Raw genomic sequence first — 22,642 nt, 5'->3', positions numbered from 1 at the left:
GTGTGTTTCTTAAGAGCCAGTCTACTCTATTTTAAGCATCCTTCTAACCAGAAGCCTTTTTTTTTTTTTAATTGGTACCAGGGATCAAACTCACGACTGCCTGTTTGCAAGACAGGTGCTTATGCCGCTGAGCTAAATCCCCAACCCCCAGAAGCCTTCTTTACAGTAATCCTTTGGGGACAAAAATGAATCATCTTCTGGCAATTAAGGACTGACTTTGAAGAGGCAAAACTCAGGAACTGCACACCTGTAAATCCCAGAACTCTGGGAGCCTGAGGCAGGATTGCTAGTTCGGGTCCAACTGGGCAACTTAAAGATTTATCATGACTCTTAAAAGGAAAACAAAAAGAGGTGAAAAGTGCTGGAGATGTAACTCAGTAAAAAGAGCCTGAGTTCAATCCCCAGTACTGGGGGAAATAGAAACTGTTGGCAGCAGACTTTCCCTTAGGCCTTTATTTATTTATTTTTTTTTTGAGACTGCAGACTGTAGAAGAGTTAGAAGCAACCTTCGCAATCAGCTAGTCCAGTTAATTTTAAATCTTATCGATCAGCAAGCCACATCTGGAGTTCTAGTCCCAATGCTGGGTGGTCAGGCCCTAACTCATCTTCTGATTGTAAAGTCAGGGCTCCTGAGAAGGCGGCAGGGGTGGCAGTGGGCAAGCTCCTCAGCTTAGTGCTTTCATTTTGCGCTCCTCAAATGTTCTACTAAGATGGTCTAATTTAGTGTCATAAAACACTCTAGTGGATCTAAAGTGAAAATGAAGGGGTCAAAATTAGGAGCAGAATTTGAGTGTTTTGTTACTTTTGTTTTTTTGTTTTGGTGATGGAGGTTGAACCACATACTAAGCAAGGGCCCCTGCCACTGAGCTGCTTCCTCAGCCCAGATTAGTCATTAAGACAAAAGTTTCTGGCCGCCAGAGGGCGATGTCTGCTCAGACGTTGGCAACAGCTGTCGGCTCCTGCAGTGATGGAGGGCTTTCCATCTGTTGGTTGGCTGATTGTCTTGGGTCACATTCAGTTCCACAGGAAAAATCAAAAGACTTATTAGATCTTAAACAAAGAGTATTTGATCTCATGTCTACATAGAAAATGACCAAAAAGGAAGGACGGTGGATTTTCCTTGTTTTGGGTCTTCCTAGACAAATGAATGCTCTTGGTCTAATTCATCTCAGCCCTCTGGTTCACGTAACTCCCTGAGTTTCTTCCAAGGCCAATTATTTCTGTCGCCACTGTTCCAACTCATGGCATCACCCACTTCCCCCAGCCTAGCACCCCCAGCCTCCCCTCATGTTCCTCTACTGCCTGCTGGCCTGCATGCGCTGAGAGCCACTCAGTGTATGCCCCTCACCAGCCTGGCCCCAGCTCTGCAGTGTCCACTTCCCAGCCACTACGCGAAGCCTTGAGCCCTTTCTGTTTCTGTTACAACCTGTGCAGTACGTGCCGTCCCCTTTCCCTCCCCGATCTGTTCATCTTGTATTCTGACCCAGCTGGGCTTTGGGCACTCCTGGTGAGTGAGTAGAAGCAGCAGCTGGTCATCCTTGGTGATGGTGACATTCTAATGGTACATCTTGGGATGTCATAGTCAAGACTTCCACACAGCACCCAGGGCCACTGCCTCCAAGAGGATAATGGTCCCTCCTACCACCTAGTTGCCAGTATAGTTGCAAATCTGGGTTGCAAATACCCCATAAAGAAGTGGCCCCAGTCCACTTGAAAACTATACTTATACCTATGTCAGTCACCTTCACATTGCTACAACAGAGTACCAGGGATAATTCACTTAAAAAGAGAAAAAGTTTCTGTTCACTTCCCTGTCTGGAGTTTCTAGTGCGTAACATGAGGCAGCAAATCCCAGCAGGTATGTGGCTCACTTTCTGACCCAGGAAACAAGAAGGAAATGGACTGAGGTCCCACAATCCCACTGATCCCACTTGGGTAGGGGGTGCGCCCCGAGACCTGACCCTTTCTCCTCACATTCCCACTGTCTTCCTGTATCAACCTCTAGGGACCAGACCTTTAGCAATGGACCACTCATGCAAACCAGAGCAGTACTTGTGGTGGAAACTGAGGCCTACAGAAACAGCTCTGGAGCGCATTATGAGACATGTTTAAAATGTGAGCACTTAGATGGTTTCTTCCAATCCAGTGTAAGCATAACCTGGCTGCGCTAGGCAGCCACATGGATGGCCCAGCACCAGAGTGAGCGTTGAGGTCCACTGCAGTCCTCACGCTGCTGTGTTGGCCCTGCTGATCTCCTGCTGAACTTGCAATTCACTCTCTCTAGGTCTTCATCCAACCTGGATTCTCAGAAGCCTAGATTTTCATATTGCCATCTTGGAAAAGCACTGTTCTGACCAGAGCCGCTCCTGTTCAGGGTCTTCATAGCCCAAGGTGCTGGGCAGGGCCACTGTTGCAAAACTTCTCTGCCTGTTCACCATGGCTTCCACTCCTGGGGTTCTGCTAGTCCAGAAGAATTCTTTGTCTGATTCTCCAAAAAGGGACTTATCAGGTGGCCCTGGCTCTGTGTGAGCACCATTCCCAGACTGACTGTTCTAAGATGAACTGTGTTTATGCCGTGTAGCTGTTCTCTGTTCTTTTCTGAATGGAGAACTGATGGCAAACTTGCCATTCTGACCACAGCTCTGGCCACAACTGGTACTTTGCACTTTGGTTAAGCTTGATCCAACCACACCACAGATTTGTGGGCCTGTTTCTTCCTGAGCTGACTCCTCTGGCCATCAAGAACTTAGTACTTTCACACAGCACTGCTCGGCCCAGAATCAGAGCCATGCCTGGTGCAGATGACATGTCCATGAGTCACATCCATGCCCTCCCCATCTTGGCTAAGTTCTCTCTTAGAGCCAAGATAATATGATTAGAGGAACACTCTCAGAGTGTCCCTGCTAAGTCCTTAATCTATAAAGCACAAAACACAAGTAAAACAACTGAAAACCTACTCTGCATCCTTAGACCTGTCTCAAAGATGGAGTACATGGTTCAGTGCCTGCCTCAGGGAAGGCACCCAAGGGATAAGAATTCCCTCTGTTTCTCAGTCCTTTGAACCCAGCATGCCTAGGCTTAGGGACTGTCTCCACTTTAGTGGCCTTCCTCGTGCTCTGGTTTTATGCTCTTTTATGTTGGTGTCTTCTTACCCACTGGCCTGAGCAGTCCTTCAGGTAGAGGCTGCTGTGTTCCTCCTTGTCGCCCTACAGTGCCCACCACATGTTCTGCATGCAGAATGTGTTTAATGAGTACCTGCTGGACTCAGCTGAGTTGCCGTCTTCTCAGAGCATCCTGGGTCTGTTAGATTGCGAGCCTGACCAGGCTCTCCACTGCCAAAGGCCAAGAGTGCTTGGCAACCCAGGACAGAGATCTGTTTGGGTAGACTATGGAATCATTCTCCAAGTTGGTTCCATCAGTTCTGAAGACTGCTATTCATTAGGAAAAGCCCAGGGAGCTATATCTTTTCCTTTCTCTGGTGGTGTTTGTGGGTTCTCCTGTGTCCATCTTTAGGCCTTCTCACATTAGTCCAGTGGGGCCTCCTTTCAATGTCAAGCATCTGAGATGCCTGGCAGAATTCTGAAATTTTCTTATAGAATGGTCCTGACTTAAGAGGGCTGGTATCAGTGCCATTTCTATCTGTTGAGATTGCCCTTGGTATTATTCCGCATGTACTGTATCAGTAGTGTAGTGGAGTATTTTCTTAGGCCTGTAACTTAGGAAAGTAAAAGTCTCACCCTTAAGCTTGAGCCAGTTTCCGGCCTGCATAGGTGGGACCTTGTCCAGTTACAGACAGCAAACCATGACAGCCACATCCTCTTTTGAATAAGGTTCTTCATTCAACCTACTTTTGTGGAAGATATCAGTGTAACCTTGAATTATACAAAATGTTAAGGAAAATGTGCCCTACAACCAGGAAAGCAGCTTTAGACTCAGAGTGTTCCTTCTTTGAAACTGCTGTCAGGAAATCCTGAGGGGTGTTCAGCAGTGGAACTGCAAGTGAGTTGCTGGTATTGTACAAAGAGGAGCCGTCGTCATTTCCCAGGTGTGAAGCTCTGGACGTAAACAAAACTCTAGAATTCCTTCACTTTTCCCATTCATGTTGGTCTAAGGCTGTAATGTAGCTTTGTTGTTTGTTTGCTGTGCTGTTGGACAGGCCCTCACCCATGCTAGAGAAGTGCTCTGCCACTGCGCACACCACCAGGCCTGGGTCTATGATTTTTATGGGCAAAATTGATGATTGAGAAATGAGAGTGTCTTGCACCCGATCTTGTGTGATCTCAGAAGCTAAGCAGGGTCGAGCCTGGTTAGTACTTGGAAAGGAGAGTTGAGAGTTTCTCAGAATATATCAACATGAGTAAATTTTACTCTAAAACTTCCCTAGTCTGGAAAAAATAATCAGAGGTCACCAAAGTGCATTTCCTAGCAGCTGTGTACAGTGAGGTGGGTCAGGGGTCTGAAATGGGCACAGGGAAAAAAAGGGTTTGAGTCACAGCTGTAAAGCCCTCGGTGCAGTGGACGTGGTCAGCAATTTTAGGACCATCTGGCTCAGCCCGTGCAGCACATCTTTGAGGAAATGATCCACCAAAGGCTGTGTTATTCAGCAAAGTTCCCAGAAGTGCATTTCATTTTTTTTTTTTTTTATTCCTCATGGGCATAAGACTTGGTGTATTAGGGGCTGAGAGGTGTATTAGGGGCGTGGCAGAAAAGCTCAGATTTTGAAAGGAGAAAGAAAAGAAAGAGGAAGAGAAGGGACAAGAAAAAGAAAGAGGAAGGGAAGGGACAAGAAAAAGAAGGGAAAGGAGGATGGGAAAGGGAGGGAAGGGGGAGGGGAGGGAGGGGAAGGGGAGGGGAGGGGAGAAGGAAAAGCATCATTGACAATGGGAGGGGTTGACAGATATAGTATCTTTGAACTTCAATTACAGAATAATCACTTGAAGACCAAGTAGACCCAAGACATGCTCAAGGGAGGAAAATTAATGAATGGGAAAAGCAATTAATTTCCTGGAGTTGAGAACTTCTAGTTTTTCTTGAGTTAGGTGCAAGGTTGGGTTTCAGGAAATTTCATTAAATAGAATTAACCTAAAAGTACTTTTCAGAAAACCCACCAATAGAAGTGGCGTTGGATATGTCTTGATAAAGCCCCAAGAGATGATTTTGTTTGCCTTTCTTCTCTTTACCTAACTTTATGTCATCTACACTTGACCATATATGGAAAAGTTAGAACATGAAGCCAGGCACAGTGGTGGCCATGCCTGTAATCCCTGTGCTCCAGGAGGCTGAGGCAGGAGAATCACAAGTTTGAACCCAGCCTAGACAACTTACTCACTTAGTGATGCCCTGTCTCAAAAATAAAAACAAAAAATACATAACATGAGCAAAAACGCATGGTGTCTGACTGATGTCTTTTGTGTTCTCCACAGTTACGCAAACGCACTGCTTTCCTTTAAGTTAGAAGCCTCCTCCCAAGGACAAGATAATTTAAGCTGGAATGAAATTCAGAATTGCATTGATATGATTAATGCTCAAATTCAAGAAGAAAATGATCGTAAGTATGGAGCACTTTCCTTTTTCTAGCTTAGAGGAAGAATAAAGTATCTAGACAGAATAATTTCCCGGATTAAAATTGCAGAGGTTTGCTCACAAGGGACACACAAAAGGACATAAAATGATAGAAGAAAATACATAAATGGAAAGCCCAATTATTTACTTACCTAGAAAAGACTGCTCTACATAATCTAGCTTTCTTAAGGACCTGACTGTTTCAGCATTTCTTTTGGGCATTTTACTGAAAGGTGACTTACCTTCTTGCCCTCCACATGAAGGGCTTAGAGTGTGATCTAGCTTGGTGGTCGTAACTCATACTGCTGTGCTGTGCTTCTGACCCAGCACAGCTTTGACCCAGAAGCATGCAAATGGACCAAGCCCAAGTGGAGATGCCCAGAGCAAGTGTCATGAACGCTCCTTTACTTCCTTGTGCTTTGTCTCCTGCTTATAAAAACTGAGTGGAGAATTAGGTGCTGTGTGACTCTGTAGTATGAACGTCCAAAACTAAAGCTTTAAGCTTTCTCCATCATAAAAAAGCAAACTAACGCCCTCTCTTTTGGCTTCAAGCTATTGGACTTGTTACCAGTAGTGGACATAGAATCATCAACCTCCATCAGTCTCTGACTTGACTGCCCAGTTTTGCTGACTAATGGAGCTGGCAGAATCTCCTCCTGACCTTCAGTATTTGGCACTGGTACTGGGATAAGGTGTCAGGCCTGGTCTCCTCACACTGTATCTAACTTACAAAAAATCATGCTTAAAATAAAGCATATGATCTTGTTAGTTAATTGCCTTTGTGTAGTTTGCTTGCTCTGATTTGTTTTCCCTGTGAGCACCTTGCCAAAAATCAAGATCCTCTTTGTTTTTTGCTTTTTTCGAACATCTCCTAACTCTGGGTCCTACTATGCAGCAAGATACAGGTGCACTGCCCTGACCTAGGGTGCACGGAAGCACACAGTGACAGTGATCCCTGCACACTTATTTAATTTTGCTTTTTTCAGGTTTTGTACACTTCTGAATTTTCTCTTGGGGGAACACAAAGGTTTCTGTGATTCTCTGTGATTCCTGTCAGGGAAGCATTTGACTTCTCTGCCATGAGATGCAACCACTCAGCTCTCTCTGCCTCCTGACAGATGTGAGTTCAGAAGGAAGCACAAAGTTGAGCAGATGTTTGTGCATAGGGGGCCCATGCCCAGTGTGTGCTGGCACAGAAGAGCTCCTGGCCTCTGCCCTCCTTTGGACCCCACCTCCACCCCATCTCCTGCTCCATGGTGGGGCACAGTGGCCAATGTCCCCAAAGGACAGGACTTCTGTCTTTTGGGAGGCAACATGAAAAATAGAGTTCCTCCTTGCCATCCTAGATCTCCCGCCTCCTTCCACCCACCCTGCAGTCCAGGCCCAGTGGGTGCCCTCCCCCAGGGAAGGGGCAGTGTTACCAGTGTTCAAGAGCCTCCACTCCTCCAGCATCCTCAGGGACCACTTGCACATGTCAGGCAGAACCCGTGCTTTGCCAGGAAAAGACAAAAGAGTAACCTTTGTGTAACTTTGAGGATATTGTTTGTAGAAGTCTCCTGATGACTGAGGTTTTGCCATCCTTTGTAGGTTACTTCATGTGCTGTTTGAAATGTAGGTGTTCTCGGAGAATATCCACCTTCTCTCTGGGCTGGCATGTTACAGGATTACACTCAGATTCAAAGAAATAGGCTTTGAATCGTGGGCTGAGGCTCAGCAATCTTTGTTCCTGTGGCTTTTTTTTTTTTTTAGTTGTATAAACATAGATCGTGAGCAGCGGGGTGGAGGAATTGGGTAGGGCTTTCAGCTCCTATGAGGTCATTTACTATGACCTCATCAGCTCAGCATTCTAGACACACCCCAAAATTTACACAGGTGACTCCCAAGGTTAGCTGGAATGCACGCCCTGCCAGGTGATCGGCTGTTAGGATGTGTGTACACTGTGTGTTTAAGTATCGCAATGTAGAGTAACTCTCAGGAGTTTTAAAATATTCTTTTCCTGTTACAGATAAATGTTTTTATTCTTTGCAAAGTGGTATTGATGGGGTTTTCTCTTCATAATGATTCTTAATGTAAATGTCAAGATATACTTTATAAAACTTAGACATAACCTTTCTGTCCCATGGCATATTGCATTTGTGAAGTGGCTTGTGATAACTTTTGATGAGAAATAACTGGAAAAATGAGAAGTAAGAAGTTTGGCCCTAAGAATGTTCCTTTTCCTGGCTTCTTGCTTGCTAATGTCTAGCTCCTTTACTAGCTATTGCTCATTAGCACTGCACTGTGGAATAGAAGTTCCCTCCTAGCTTGTGTGTGTATGCCGGAATATGTAAATACACTTTGTTACCTTCTGATTAGGTAGTGGTTTATTTTTAAAAAATACGATAGTAATGAGACGTGGCTTCCAAAATCCACTGTTTTCAGAATTCCATAAACTTCAGACTCTATAGCTTAGCTTCTATGCTTCCTATTCTTTGGCCTTGTAGTTTATATTCGGAGTTTATTTGATGTGTTAAAGATGGTAGAAATTAAGCTACAAGATGTTCTTCCTCATCCTTCAGCTCATTTGTCTGTTAGGGATCCAGGCATATTTAGTTACCTGCTATATAAATAATATGTGAAGTTCTCTGTACTTAAGCTTGAAAAGTATTCCAAAATATGCCTCACTGTTTATTTCTGCAAAGCTTACATACATTTCTCAGCCATGTGTAACTACTTAAATGTAATTAATTGAAGTTAGGCAGAATTTTAAGTTTGTCTCTGCAGTGACACTAACCACATGTCGTGTACTCGCAAGATACGTGTGGCTGACAGCTGCTACATGGAAAGAGGACGCAGCTCTGAGGGCCAGAGCTGGGCCACGCTGTGCAGATATCCACTCCACTGTTTATTACCACTGCAGGGAACTGTTAGATTCTGAAAGGTTTTGGCATCCTTTCCACAGTGCTAGAATGGTCTGAAGAACAGGATGGAATGTAGACCCAAACCGTTCCATCCTCCTGGTTTCCTTTCTGTACATCTCTACTTCCAGTTTCCCAGCTGTAGTGTTCCATGGTTCCAGCATCTAAGATCTTCACATTACTATCATGATGTCTAAGTGAGAGTTATCATAAGAAGAGTCCCTGTTGCTGTTTAGATGAAAAGTATTGAGCCTTATAGTTTATAATCTAAGATCTTTTGATGTGTTAAAGTTGGAAGAAATTAAGAAGGAAAATCCATGTCCCCCTTTTTAATAGCAATTTTATTAAAATATAATTCATGTCATAAAATTTGCTCTTATGCAATCTAAGTGACTATTTGTATCTTTTCGCTTAACCTAATATTTTCAAGGTTCACTCTTTCTGTGTCACATGCCAGTATACTTCATTTTCCATTGTAGAATGTTCCAGCCAATGGCTTCCTATTCATCAGTTGGTGGAAATTTGGTCTTTTTTTTTTTTTTTTTTTTTTTTTGTCTTTTTGAGACAGAGTCTCACCATGCAGTTTAGGATGGCCTCAAGTTCACTTTGTAGCCCAGGCTGGTCTCAAACTCACAAGGATCCTCCTGTGTCAACCTCCTGCGTACTGGAATTATAGGCTTGTGCCACCATGCCCAGCTCTATTTTTAACCACTATAAATAATGCTAAAATAAATATTCCTGTACACATTTTTATGTGGGCATGTGTTTTCATCTGAGCATACAGTTAAAAATAGAATTACTGGATCATATGGTAATTCTGTATTTAGTATGTTAAGGACCTTTCTGTTTTCCAGAATGACTACATCATCTTTAATTCCTACCCACAATGTCTGAGAGGTTTGGTTTCTCCATGTTCTCACTAGCACTTTCTACTGTTTTTTTTTATTATAACCCCTCTAATGGGTAGAAAGTAAACTTATATTTTCATAAAGATTAATGATATCAAACATCTTTCCATGTGTGCATTAGCCTAGGGTAGATGTAGCACTCACACCATAATCCCAGCATTGGACCATGAATCAGTCACAGACTCTAGAAGTCCACCTCCTTGACTGCATGAAGTTTTGGGGAAACATCCAGACTCAAGCCATAACATAGAGGTTACATTAACCATGTGGAGACTATTTCCACCTTCATAGCATTGAATCTTCCAAGCTATAGACATAGAAGGCCTTCCATTTGTTTAAGTTGTCTTGATTTTTGTCATGGCGTTTCATAGCTTTCTGTGTATATGCCATGTGCTTCTTTTGTTAAAGTATTCCTTAATATTTATTCTTTGTGTGATTGAAAATTATTTGTAATTGTAATATTTTGCAATTGAAGTTTTTTAACTGAGCAGTATAGAGAAGGACCCTGAACTTTATATTGATCTTATATCAGCTTTGCTTATGAGCTCCTTGTAATGGGTGATATGGAGAATGTATGTAGAATTTATTGTGACTTAAAGGGAATTTTTTTATTTTCTAGGAATTGTAGCTGTAGGATACATCAATGAAGCTATAGATGAAGGGAATCCTTTGAAGACTTTAGACACCTTGTTGTTACCTACTGCTAAGATCAGAGATGTGGACCCAGCCCATGCCCAGCACTACCAAGATGTTTTGCACTATGCAAAATCACAAAAAATCATGGTAGGTTTTAGTATGTTTGCTTCTTTTCATGTTTATAGGCCAGATGGGAAGTGAGAAGATTTTTGATACATTTTTTTAAAATCTGACTTTCTTATCCTAATGCATCAGAATGGAGATAATAGAGCTGTTATTTTCCTGGTGTCAAACATGAGAAAGCACAGCTTCGGGGTTCACTGTTGCACCCTTTCTTTTATTTAAAGCTCAGTTGTAGGTGAGTTTCTCAGAATCCAGTCCTAGGAAATTTCTGGGTATACCGTACAGCATGTGGCCTTTGGGAAGAAGGGGACAGAGGTAACTCATGATACCCTTTGACTGTTGTCTATCATTGCCAAAGTGTGTGGGTGTTGACTAAGGCAGCGGGCAGGAGAGACGCCTATGTAGCCAAGTATTGAAGACACAGATTCAGAGACAATGGGAATTGTCATGCTCTGGGATCCTAAGAGTGGCTGGCATGGGGGTAGAATAGGAGCTGTGTAGGATGGGAAAGGAAGAGTTGGGTAGGCTGGGGGAGGTTGTGTGATGCAGACAGGAAATGCCGTGCAGAGGGTGCAGCAGCTTTGGCCTGGATACAGTAGTAGCTGGCCCTGCTGGAGTCTCCTTCAGGAGTGGTAACATTTACCCAAATGCAGTGCTTGTCCTGATGATAGGAGGAGTCCCACAGAGAATGACCACTCCTAGAAGGGAACTGGGTTGGATGTTGACTCTCAGGGCCTGTCACCTGAGAGATGGACAGGGATGACACATAGGTGGGACCTCACTACTAGTGGCTGCTATATCCCAGTTCCAAGCCCAACTGAAAGGGGCATTTCCTCTGTCTGTCTTTACAACTCAGGAATTACCTCATCCAAAACAGGAAAGACATCATCGATTTGAGCAAACACTTATTGAGCGTCTACTCTTCTGCAGGCATGATAGTGGGTATTTTATGCAGCTATCTCATTTAATCATTACAGCAGTTCATAACAGTCCCCTGAATCATTTCACCATTATTATTGCCTTCTTGCAGATAAGGCAATCAGGATTAAATAGCTTGTCCAAAACCACCCAAAGGTGATTAATTCTGGGACTACAACCCAAGTCTGTCTGATTCAGAAACAGCTTATTGGATATTAAGACAGAAATAAAGGGGTGTTTACTGCAGCTTTGTTTGGAATAACAAAAATTTAAAATGATCTAAATTTTGAAAGGAAAAAATACATGCTTCCATACACATAAAAATGGGAAATGCATGCCCAGGATAGGGAGCCATGCACACTTATATATGCATGAAGTAGTTCTGAAGGGCGAAGCATCTAGAAATTGTTCTAGAAGTCTGAGGTAGATGGGAGCTGTCTTTTTCATTCTGTGTGTTTCTATCATTTTGATTTTTTTTAGACAAACATTTAGTAAACTTGATATTTCTAAATTCTTAAAGACCAATGTAGGGCTAAGAATTTAGCTCAGTGGTGTAAGTGCCTGCCTGGCAAGTGCGAGATTGTGAAGTTTAATCCCCGGTACCAAAAACAAAAAAAGACCAATGTAAATCCCATTCACTTCACGCTCAGAAGCTGCCACAGTGAGGGTGATGGAAACAGTGGCCAAGGCACAGCCCGCTGCCAGCTCTGATGGTGGCACTGCCCTTCCTCTGGGTATTCCTGAGTGTGCATGCTTCAGCAGCACTGGCTGCAAGCTCTCTCCCCTGATGTGGATGGGCCTGGGGCTCAGAGTGAATGCCAGGCCAATGGACAGCAAGAGAACAGGACAACGAAGGCTCAAACCCAAGCCTCATGTCCCCAGATCCACAGGGAGAATAGGTTCGTCCTTTCAGTGGCTGAGGTAGCTGTGTCCATGCTGCACAGAAAAATTACCAGCATTGACGGAAGAAGCTATTTCCTTTGGAGACAGGCATCATTCAGGTACTGCTCCTGGTCTATTTATATCTCTATATAATTATATTCTACAATATGAATATATGTGTACATTTGTGTGTTTGTGGCTATAGCATTGAGCATGGAGCCTGGTACTGATGCAACTGCTTAAATTATATAGCTAATTATTGTGGGTATTTGGGGGTAAATGATGTTTGGATCACCAGGTCTTTGTGCGACACAGGGTCTGCTCTGTCTAAATACATATTGAGCTAAGCCTGACTCCACAGGGCCAAGGCCTTTCATAGGCTGGCAGCATGGGTCCCCTCCCACTTTCATTTGAAGTCTTTCAATCAAGATGGCAGCCCATGGGACCTCACCTATGGCAGCCATGGGTTGGGCAGTTATTTGTGTGTGGAATGTTGTATAACATTCTGAATGTTACATATGGAGCCTAGGGACCTTGGAGCTAGCTCAGGAATCAAGCCACTTTTGACCTATAAATCTAGGGGCTTACGGTCTGTTGAACATAGCTGACAGACTTGAAACACTATGATTCTGATACCTTAGATTTGGTTAAAGTGCTGTTTTTAAACTTTTCTCAATCTGATCTTTTCCCTTGGTGTTGTAGTCAAGGGTGCAAGGAAAACAATTATATACAAGACACAGAATACACAGCATTATTTTATGATGGTCATCCAGATTTAAATACAAGAAATTCAGGAAATCTGTCCACCACACTAAAGACCTGAGAAAATCTAGCTAAGGGCCCAGATTCCATGGCAGTGTTATGCATGAGTACAACTGAAGAGCTAGAGCCCATGCCAATGCCTCCCACAAGTCCAACTAGAGGTCTAGAGCCCACAACAATGACTCATGCAAGTCTATTTTATGGATCTGCACTGGGAAGGTCCAGAGGTCAGCAGTGGAAGCTAGAAAGTTTACGCCAGTGGGTGAAGGACTTGGGCCAGTAGTTGAGGGTTCCGCACTGGAGACCAGAAGTGACACTCAAAGACCAAGGCTCCTCCAAAAAGTACCACAGCCATCCTCAGCAACAGTGAGATCCCAAGTTCCTCTGACGATGAGAACAGCTGAGTACTTATCAGGGAGCCAGCGTGACAACCCTAGAGTATAAACGGCACACATCTTCCCCTCTGGAGCCAGGAAGAGATGCTCAAAGTACGGACCAGCATCCTGCAAAGGGAACCACAGCCACTCTCAGTGACAAGGTCCTGAGCTCCTCTGATGATAGTGGCTGAATTCATATTGGGGAATCTAGCCATGACAAGCTCCTCCAGGGGAATCAGTGACTCCAAACAACGATGCTTAGGAGAACCCACAATGATCCATTCCTCTCCATGTCTCTTTTTTTGCTGGCAACTTTCCTCAGGTGGACCATCTACACTCAGCACCATGCTGATTTAATTCAGCTGGTGTTAAGCTGACCACCAGTTTTAAACCCGTAATAATTGAAAAAAATTTGATTTGTTGTTTGTTTGACTGGGTCTTTGAGTTTGCTTTTTAACTTCTGCTATTTTGATTCTGGGACATTTGTGGCATTTCTTTGCCTTTCCTTGGCCAGAGTCTGGCCTTGGAAAATATCAGAAGAAAGTTTTGGTGCTGGCATTATTGGTGTATAGCAAAGCTTGTTCCAAGGTATACACCATTAAAAATTTTGAAGGCTGACATCTTCATAGAATGGATGTTCTGTTTCATCAAAGACCAAGGACAGTGGTATAAGCTGATGAGGGTTTTAAAGAACCTTCACGAGGCATACTACATAGAGAGAATCAGCAGATGAGGCAGCCATCAGAAGAATCAAAAATGATGCTAAATTCCAAGGTGGCACTGCTCACAGGTGGAGGAAGAGGAGGCTGAAGAGCTTGAAGTACCAGTAAGACCAACAAAATATGTCCATTGCTGTAAAGAAAATAGCGATAACTTTTCCCCTGCATTGACATTCTTCAAATACTGATAAAGTATTTAAATCTTTGATATTGTTTATTTAAAAACACAGTTTCTTAGGAACCCAACAGTGGAGCTGGAGGACAGGTCCTTGCACTACACAAATGTGTTTTCCACAGTTTTATTTCTTCTCTAAAATACTCTCACCACTGTAAGATAAAAAGTGGACCGATCTACAATTTTTCCTTTTCCTGTGAATTGTGTCCCTTTACCTTTTTTTTCTGTTTTAACTTTTAGATTATTTTTAAAACTTTTCCTGGGCCTCTCCGTCTCCCATGCTCTTCCCCACAGTACTGGGGATTGAACCCACTCTGTGAAGAAAGCACTCTACTGCTGAGCTACATCCTCAACTGATCTGTGACTTTAGACATGAGAAAATAAAGGAATGGATCTAGGCAACTATTCAGGCTACCTAGGCACAACCCTATGAGGTAGATAACGTATAAGCCTTCAGTGTTGTTGGAATAGTAGTTAGCATAGTAAATGGCGAATAGAATATTGCTTGGAACAAAACAAATGGTAAAAATCACAAGGATGAGGAGAATCGCCTTGATATACCTCCGCAGCTTTGGATCATGTGCATTAAGTTTACAGATGATGTTTGTGTAGCAGTAAATAACAGTCACATATGGAATCAAGAACCCAAAGAGAGTCATGGATATGAAGTGGTAGAGGTGGAAGGGAGGTGTAGACTCACATGTGCTGTGGACATCCCGGCAGGTGGTGATATTTGGTGGAACAAGATAATCCTGCTTAAGGATGAAATATGGAAGCATGTAGAAAAATACTATGGCCCACACTAGTCCACATGCTAGCCAAGCACAGGTGTACTTGGACAGCCTCCGAAACACGAAAGGGTAGATGGTGGCCAGGTAGCGGTTGATGCTCATGCAGGCAAGGAGAAGAACAGAGCAGTACATGTTGCCGTAGAAGATAACTGTGATGGCCTGGCACATGACCTCTCCAAATACCCAGTGGTCCCCATTGAGGTGGTAAGCTACCTTAAATGGCAGTGTCGCACAGAAGAGAGTGTCTGCGATGGCCAGGTTCATGTGGAAGATAGCAATGGAGGTGGTCTTGAAGAAAACTTTCCGCAGGGTCACAGTGTTGGCTGGCACACCAACCACAAACACCAACAGGTAGATGGTGGGTATCACCTTGGAACTTAAGGGACTGCTCAGGTGCCCTGTGGTAGCATTATTTACATGCAGATTGGAAACATTTCCTTCGAAACACTTCATTTTTTTCAGTTATGTTGGCTGCTGTCCAGCATTCTCTGTCAGAAAAGGGGAAGTCTGCAGAAGAGTTTGGGGAGCTCCGTGAAGAGTCTTAATAGCTGAATTTGGGTAATGCCAAGGTGTCATTTTCCATGTCTGTAATTGAAAGGAAATATTAACACATGATTTGTCACCAAGCTGTATCTATGGTTTTGATGAAGGTAGGGTAAAATTTTATGCCACATAATTTCTGTGGCTATATAGTTTAGGGTTATTTTTAAAAATTATAGATCAGACAGTCATCAGGCATGTATGTAGTACATATTGTATGTCCCAGCACCATTGTATCCCCATGCAGGGACAGAAGCTAGGAAAAGCAGCTCCTTGCATGTGAGGAGTTTTTTATACCCCTGGAAGAAACATAAGGAGCCCCAAAGAGCATAACAGGCAAATGTTCCCATGTACTGTAAGCTGCCTAGGTAATCAGACAATAGTTAGCAGATGCAGGTATTTGAGCAGAATGTCAGGGAAAAGAAACCTGAACAAAGATAAGCAAGGCTTAGGAAGAGCCAGAGTTTAACTCATGAATTAGACTCTGCTGATGACAAGAAGGCCCGGGCATAGTGTCTGGTTATCTGAGACCATCAGGTAACTTGACTCAGAAAATGTTTATTACATGCCATGGTGTCAGCTCTCTAAAGCTCCAAAAAAACACTACTGCGGTCTGTAAATAACTCTTATTAGACTTGCTAGGGAACATGCACAAAAATGCAGTGTCTTATGCTAGAAAAGTACATTTGAGAGATAGAACTGAAAAGTAGATTATTCTCAAAATTCTTTTGTGGCCTCTAAGCTGTCAAAATCATGGGCTTTTTCATAGATGCTGGAGCTGTCCATCCAACTTTGAGCAGAGAAATGACCATTGTAATAGACACAATAACCTCCCGCCCCAAATCCTACCTGCTAATGTTTAGAACCCAGTCCCTTGACAGCAGGGTCTTTACAGATGGGGCAGCTAAGATCTGGAGATGAGGAGAGTACCCTGATAAACCAGTATTGCTTTAAACATTCAATTCGATTCATGATCATTTTTATAACAGCAATAGGAAACTCATAATCATGATTTCAACTTGTGTTTAAGATGACTTTGGTAGCAGTGTAGAGAACAATATAAAGGTAAGACATGGAAGGTGGGGGGCCCTATTGGAGGCTGCTGTAACCAAAGTCTAAGGGTGGTAAGATACTAAATAGAGGAGATGGTGTGGGAGGGCAAAATGAACATGGGAGGCTGCGCAGCGATCAGAGGGACTCAGCACCCGATTGGCTGCTGGACGGCGAGAGAGAAGCCAGGGGCAGGATGAACCAAGACTTGTGCGGTGGATACCTGAGATTGGATGGGGGAGAAATTACAATGTTCGCTTTTGGTATTACTGAGGTGGAGCTGTTGATGAAATATTAGTGTGTAAAATACCCAATGACTGATTATGAGCCTGCTGGTGGGTTCTAGATTTCCAAGAGACCAAATTAGAGGTCTGGATATTTTTAGTCTACATAGAAACCATTGTTTAATTTAAAAGAAGTGGTTGGTGATAAGTAGGAAGACATGTGAGAAGAAAGAATCCCAAGGTAGACTTTAGAGAAAATGCCATGTTTTAAGACAAAGGAAGAAAAATCAGAAGATGAAATCATTATGATGATGCAAGGAATTTTTGAAAAGGAAAGAAATATATCAGCTCCATATAATAAGTGTTTGGCATTGCTCGACCTGATGTTAACAATCTTAACTCTTAAAATTTCAAGAAGAAATAAACCTTCATACCCAAACCTATCTATCACTGCATAATTTTTACCCAAGCTAGTCACTGCCATGTATAGAAAATAGATTCCTCTTTGAGATAGGTGTCTAGGGCACAGCCACACGGCTGGAGCATTTGGGCACAAGATAACAGTTGAAGAGATTAATCACAGGCACAGAGCAGTGGCTCCCAAGCCTCACCCAGGATCACACCAGCTCTGCACCCGGCACTAATCTTCTGACACAAGAACATACCCAGCCTGGCACATGATGCCAGTCTTCTCGCACGAGATCAAGTGGCTGTGCCTTGACAACTATCCAAGAAGACCTAACAAGATGTCAGCGATTGCCTTTGACGCCACCGCCCCCCTGTTTGGCAGTGATCTGTTCTGCTTGTAGGATGCATCTGCTCTTCCTCTTTCCAGTCACCCTTTCCTCTCTGAGCACGTCTCTTGGGCTTCTTCTCCTGTTCTTCTCATTTTGTGCCCTAAAGAAATGTTAATCTTTCACGTTTACCAGTGATCCTGTCCAGTTCATTGAATGGAACAGTAAGAACCTAGACAGCCCTGCTGGTCCCTACATCACTTGGTAGCATTGATATGCAAAGTTTAGATGAACCTTTATGGCAAATATAAACTTTATATTTACCAATTTAAAATGCCATCTGTCTACCAATTGTGACCTGTTACATGACCTCTAAATCTGTGTTGAATACTCAAGGTTCATGTCTAGTAATGTTTCTCACTCAGAGCTATTTTCTCTTCCTGTTTTAATATTTCATGGTTTCTTCTGGGTAAAATTGAAGCCTCCTACATTGTGCTGTCTGTGTCCAAGGTGTCAAAGGTGTAATTAAATGTTGGGGACATGTAGTGATCCGGTGTTCATTAAGGAGAAGTACATATGAGAAAAGGAAGGAGGAATTTAGAAAGTGACCTCCTTCTGCACCTGTGTTGCCATGTGATCACTTGAGATGCACAACATGTGACACTGCCTGAGCACACACTCATGTTTTGGGGATTATGCTTGACATCTCCCAGATAGAAGTGTTTTTAGAGATAGGCAGAAAGCTAGTGAGCAACAGCTGTAGACCATGTTGTTCATTCCTTCAAGGACTGAAAATAAAGCTGGTAAAACTAAGGGTTTGTTAGTTTTCAGAAAATGCTGTGATTGAAGAAGATACTGTGCATGAAAAAATGCTAAACAGTGAAAGTGTGGAAAAGTTGCCTGGGTTCCATCGTCCTTAAGAATTCCAATCTGGTTCCACTTGAATATGTCTTTTATTTCTCCAAGCCTGGTTTTCCTTTAGAAGACCGTTTATTGTTTCTTTTTCAAAAGAAAAAGAAATATTTGGGTTCTTTACCCAGATTTCCACGTGGCATAATGTTTCTGAAATGTTTTCAACCTGGGAAAGGTGCAGGGTGATAGGTTCTTCCTTCTCATCTCCCTCTGCCCCATCAAAGAAGGCACATTTACCCCATGTTACTTGGTCTACTCTGAAGTTCTCCTTTTCACTTCCTGTAACTTGCTGTTTACTTCCTGTAAACCCCACTACCCCGTTTGAAGGAACCTTTTCAGTAAACCTTGTATTGTTGGCCACTCTACTGCCCAGTTTTTTGGCTCGTGTGCTCCCGGAGAGAGCCTGGACTGACCCATTCACAAATCCCAGACGGGCCAGTGCTGTCCTCGGGTTCCCTGGAAAACCAGCAGCAGCAATTGACTCTTTCTGAGAATAGTTTTGTTTCCCCCATTTGTGTCTCACCAGGAAGTATAAACATAAGATTTTCTTTAATTCTCTGAAAGAGTTCTGTCTGCTAAATGAGATGGAATTGGTACAAATAAAAAAACTCACAAAGAGATTGCTTCATGGCTCCATTGTAGATACCAAAGGTTTATTCAGTTTGTCTGCTTTGGTTTGCTTTGGTACTGACATTCTAACTCAGACCCTCCTGCTTGCTAGGCAGGTGCTGTGCTGCTGAGCTCCATGCCCCACCCCAAAGTTCTTGGCACCCTGACAGGTTTTTCAGTCTCAGTAGAGAGCACTTAGACCTTGACAAAGTTTAATGTGAACAAATCCAGATACTTCCCTGACTATATCTTTTAAAACAGAGATCACACTGCTTTCTGGGTTTGCGCTTCTGTAGATGTGATGGAAATTAAGTTCATTTCACTCCTCATCAACCAGCCCTGCCCCATCGGAACCGGAAGCCAACAGCTTACCTTTTTGACAGAAGGTGGGTGTCAGAAGCAGTCCAGCAGCTGTGAACCCGAGGGCCTTCATTTTAGTGACCCGAGTCCAAATTTCCAAATTCTCAAATGCCTCCTAGTGTGTAAAGTCAGGAAACAGTTTCCCCTCAGTCACCACCCTCCGCCCCGCAGGAAAAGGATGTGACTCAGCCCAAACGGCAGTGTGCAGAACTCTGGAAGTCCCCAACTCTGCTGCCTTAGCCTCGGGATCCTGCACTTGGACCCCTGGCTGTGCATTCGGAGTGGATGCTGGCACTCACCTGGTACCTGCACACCTAGGAGAGGACAGAAGCTGTGCTGAAATAGATGCTGAGCAGGTTAGCTTGGAATATGGTCCATATCTCATTTTTACCCATCTTAAAACAGTTTCAGAATGTAATTTCTACTTAGTAAATGAGCAATGAGAAATTATTCTTTTATTCTTCTAGTTATTCCAAATTTTAATGAGAAGGGAACTTTTGTGAGACACTGTCACACTGTGTAATTCAGGCTGCCTTTGAATTCACAGTGATCCTCCTGCCTCAGCTTCCCAAATGCTGAGATAGGAGGGGTGTGGTTACACTCAGCTCACATTTAAATTTTTAGTGCATTGCAGAACTGTAAGCAAAGTCGATCGTGGAAAGCAAACTTTTTAAGGAGTTAAAACTGGTTAGGCGGTCAGTCTTGAAGCAGAGAAATGTAAATTATGCAATGAATAGTACAAGTCCATTACTCACTCACTACCCAGCAATCACTGAGTTGTAAAATAGATTCTGTTTGAGAAGTTACACACTGTTTGTGAACTAGCCTGTCTAGTTGCAGCCCTGTTTGTAGGAAAAGAGCTAGATCTTTACTGCCGTTGAGATGAAATACTGTACATGAATTGGAGAATGAGGGTTGCCCTTCTAGGGAGACTTGAACAAGAGAACATTCACAGTAGTACAGAAATGGCTTTAGCACTTTAACTCTTAAACACTGCCCAGCACCTCACTTCATCCTGTAGCTTCATATGGTTTTTTTTTTTTGTTTTGTTTTGTTTTTTGGTACCAGGAGTGGAACTCATGACCTTATACTTGCCAGGCAGGCACTTATACCACAGAGCTATAACCCTGGCAATATGACTTTTTTAGTGCCAAGCAATTTCTGTACTTTTTATCTACATTATATACATATATATGTATACATAATTTATATGTATTCATAAAATTTCTTCATTCTAAAATAGTACAGCTTGAATTGAAACAGACCCACATTAAATGTGCATGTTAGTAATTCATTCATATAGATAATTGCTATAATTATGATAAATTATAGTTAATTGGCCATACAGTTAATTTGTTGTTGTTGTTACTTGTTAAGCTACCTTTTGCAATTGACCAGAGGCTCTAATGCAAACTGTTTAGTCACAGAGGGAGTCTCCCTCCTGAGGCTCAAGTCACACATCAGTGATTCTTTCAAAACTGCTTCTGGTTGGATGGATGTTGCATCTTGTCTAGGGAATTCCTAATGATCTGTGGAGACATGTAAGAGGAGGGCCCCCTGGGCGAAGGTAATGCACACAGTTTCACTGAGGCACTGTAGAAAGAACCATGACCACTGCCACCAGAAAGCCTTGTGCAATGTGATCTGTATCCTTGAGCACAGCAGGAGTGCAGAGGCCTCCAGCACCTGCAGGAGCCAAAGGGAAGTGTGTGGCCTCTTGAAGGCTTGCAGAGTGCACTCCTCAACTCCTGAGGACAGTCCAGTGGCAGGTTTAGCACGCTTCCCTAGTAAATAGTTCTTGTCCACCACCTCTTGCAGCAAGGGTGATTCCACAGGAGAACATGAAAACAGATCTGAGTATCCGTTTAACATCACGATGGTGTGTCAGACAGTGTGGGGCTCTGAGTCAGCGGGTCCCCTGGTACATCTTCATGCAGATGGTTTGTTGCTAAGAAGGTCATGTTTTGAGCAGCACACACCCACAGTTATGCATTTGACTTACTCCACTCCTCGGGGCCCCCCAGCCATGGTCATTTCAAGTGGCTTTGAATATCTGACTACCAGCTTCTTGAGCTCAAAGTCCCACATTTGGCAGCAGTTTTATAACTTGTGTGAGCCACACAGCTGTGGCTGGAAAGTGGAATTCTTTGTCCGTTGCCCTTTGATTTCTCAAAGCTCGGGAAAGGAGCGGCTGCTAGGGTCATCACTGTCGAGCAGTACAACTCAAGTAATAAACTAACATTTTCTCTTGCAATAGCTTTGGTGCTGCACTTTCTGTCTGAAGTTATCCTTAATGTCTTTTCTCCTGTAATTGAAGATCCAGAGCACAAGTTTACTCCTTCTTGCCTCTGTGTCCATCATGTACCTGCAGCTAATACCACCATGACCCACTTATACATTTGTCTCTCTACTAGATTGTTAGCTCCTAAAAGGCAATCGCCATGTTTTGATTTTATTGTCTCTGTGTCTGACAAATTTTGAATATCACTGTATTTCCCTCAAATATAACATGTTCCCACCAACTTGTACCATTAGTGGTGTAGAGCACCCCAGCAGCAAAACATTTGAATGACAGTCCCTTCATTGACATGTTAAAATGTCGCATGGCTCCTTGGGACATCTTGGCATATAGTTTGGGATACATAGTTATTACATTGTTAGAGGTACAGATGAGTAGATAAGGAGAATGGGATTTATACACAATGCAATTCTACTTAGCCACAAAGAGGGATAAATTTGAGTCATTCATAGAAAAACAGATGGCTGTTGAGACAATGCTAAATAAAATTAACCAGACATGGAAGGTTAAATATCATATGGTTTCTTAAATATGAGAAAACCAAATATAAATAGGGACAAAATAAAAAACAGTTGTTAAGGAGCTGGGCGTGGTGGCTTATACATATAATCCCAGAACTTAGGAGGTAGAGGCAGGAGGATTGTTATGAGTTTGAGGCCAGCCTGGGCTACAAAGTGAGCTCAACGCCAGCCTGAACTGTGTAGTGAGTCCTGCCTCAAAAAGCCACCCCCCAAAAAACAAAAAACAGATGATAGGGAAAAGGGAGGGAGAATATGTGAAGACAGGGAGGGGAACAAAGGATGTAGGAGATGGGGTGGGAAGAAAAGGAAGTAAAAAAATGATCAAGATGAGACATGTCTATGCACAGGTTCCCTAAGATATATGTGATTACTGCATATTACTGTGCACACAAACACAAATGCTAGGCCCAGGATGTATCTCAGTGGCACAGCGCCAGCCTGGGAAGCGTGAGGTCATGAGTGCAATTCCCAGTACCAAAAGACAAAAAAAGGAAAAACAAATGCTAAGGGGAAAAATACTTGAAGGGGAAGGTAGCTAGGGAAAGGTGTTGGAGGAGGCAGCATTTGAATTGAAATCTGCATGCTAGGAAGAGATAGTGCGTGGTGTGTTCTGAAGGAAACTCGTGAGTCCTGGGACAGGACT

At 43.1% G+C, this 22,642-nt stretch overlaps 2 protein-coding genes across 2 annotated transcripts in view; one reads left to right on the top strand and one right to left on the bottom strand.

Annotated features, from left to right (window-relative positions):
- Iqgap2 (IQ motif containing GTPase activating protein 2) overlaps positions 1–22,642 on the top strand; it is a 260,427-nt gene that overhangs the window by 152,029 nt on the left and 85,756 nt on the right. Inside the window, exons 12-13 of the mRNA XM_003470236.5 lie at positions 5,424–5,548; positions 9,987–10,150. Coding sequence (XP_003470284.2) covers positions 5,424–5,548; positions 9,987–10,150 — 289 coding nt within the window. The remainder of the gene's footprint in view (positions 1–5,423; positions 5,549–9,986; positions 10,151–22,642) is intronic.
- Positions 12,669–19,364, bottom strand: F2rl2 (coagulation factor II thrombin receptor like 2). Its single transcript, XM_023565239.2, has 2 exons — positions 19,192–19,364; positions 12,669–15,335 (listed from the first exon to the last, which is right to left on the bottom strand). Exon 2 carries the CDS (start codon positions 15,201–15,203, stop codon positions 14,301–14,303), a length of 903 nt encoding a protein of 300 aa, XP_023421007.1. The 5' UTR covers positions 15,204–15,335; positions 19,192–19,364; the 3' UTR covers positions 12,669–14,300.

The sequence above is a fragment of the Cavia porcellus genome, unplaced genomic scaffold (genome assembly GCF_034190915.1).
Source record: "Cavia porcellus strain 051 isolate PalLab524CR breed Dunkin Hartley unplaced genomic scaffold, mCavPor4.1 scaffold_11, whole genome shotgun sequence".
NCBI lineage: Eukaryota > Metazoa > Chordata > Mammalia > Rodentia > Caviidae > Cavia > Cavia porcellus.
This window is presented reverse-complemented; position numbering and strand designations above follow the sequence as displayed.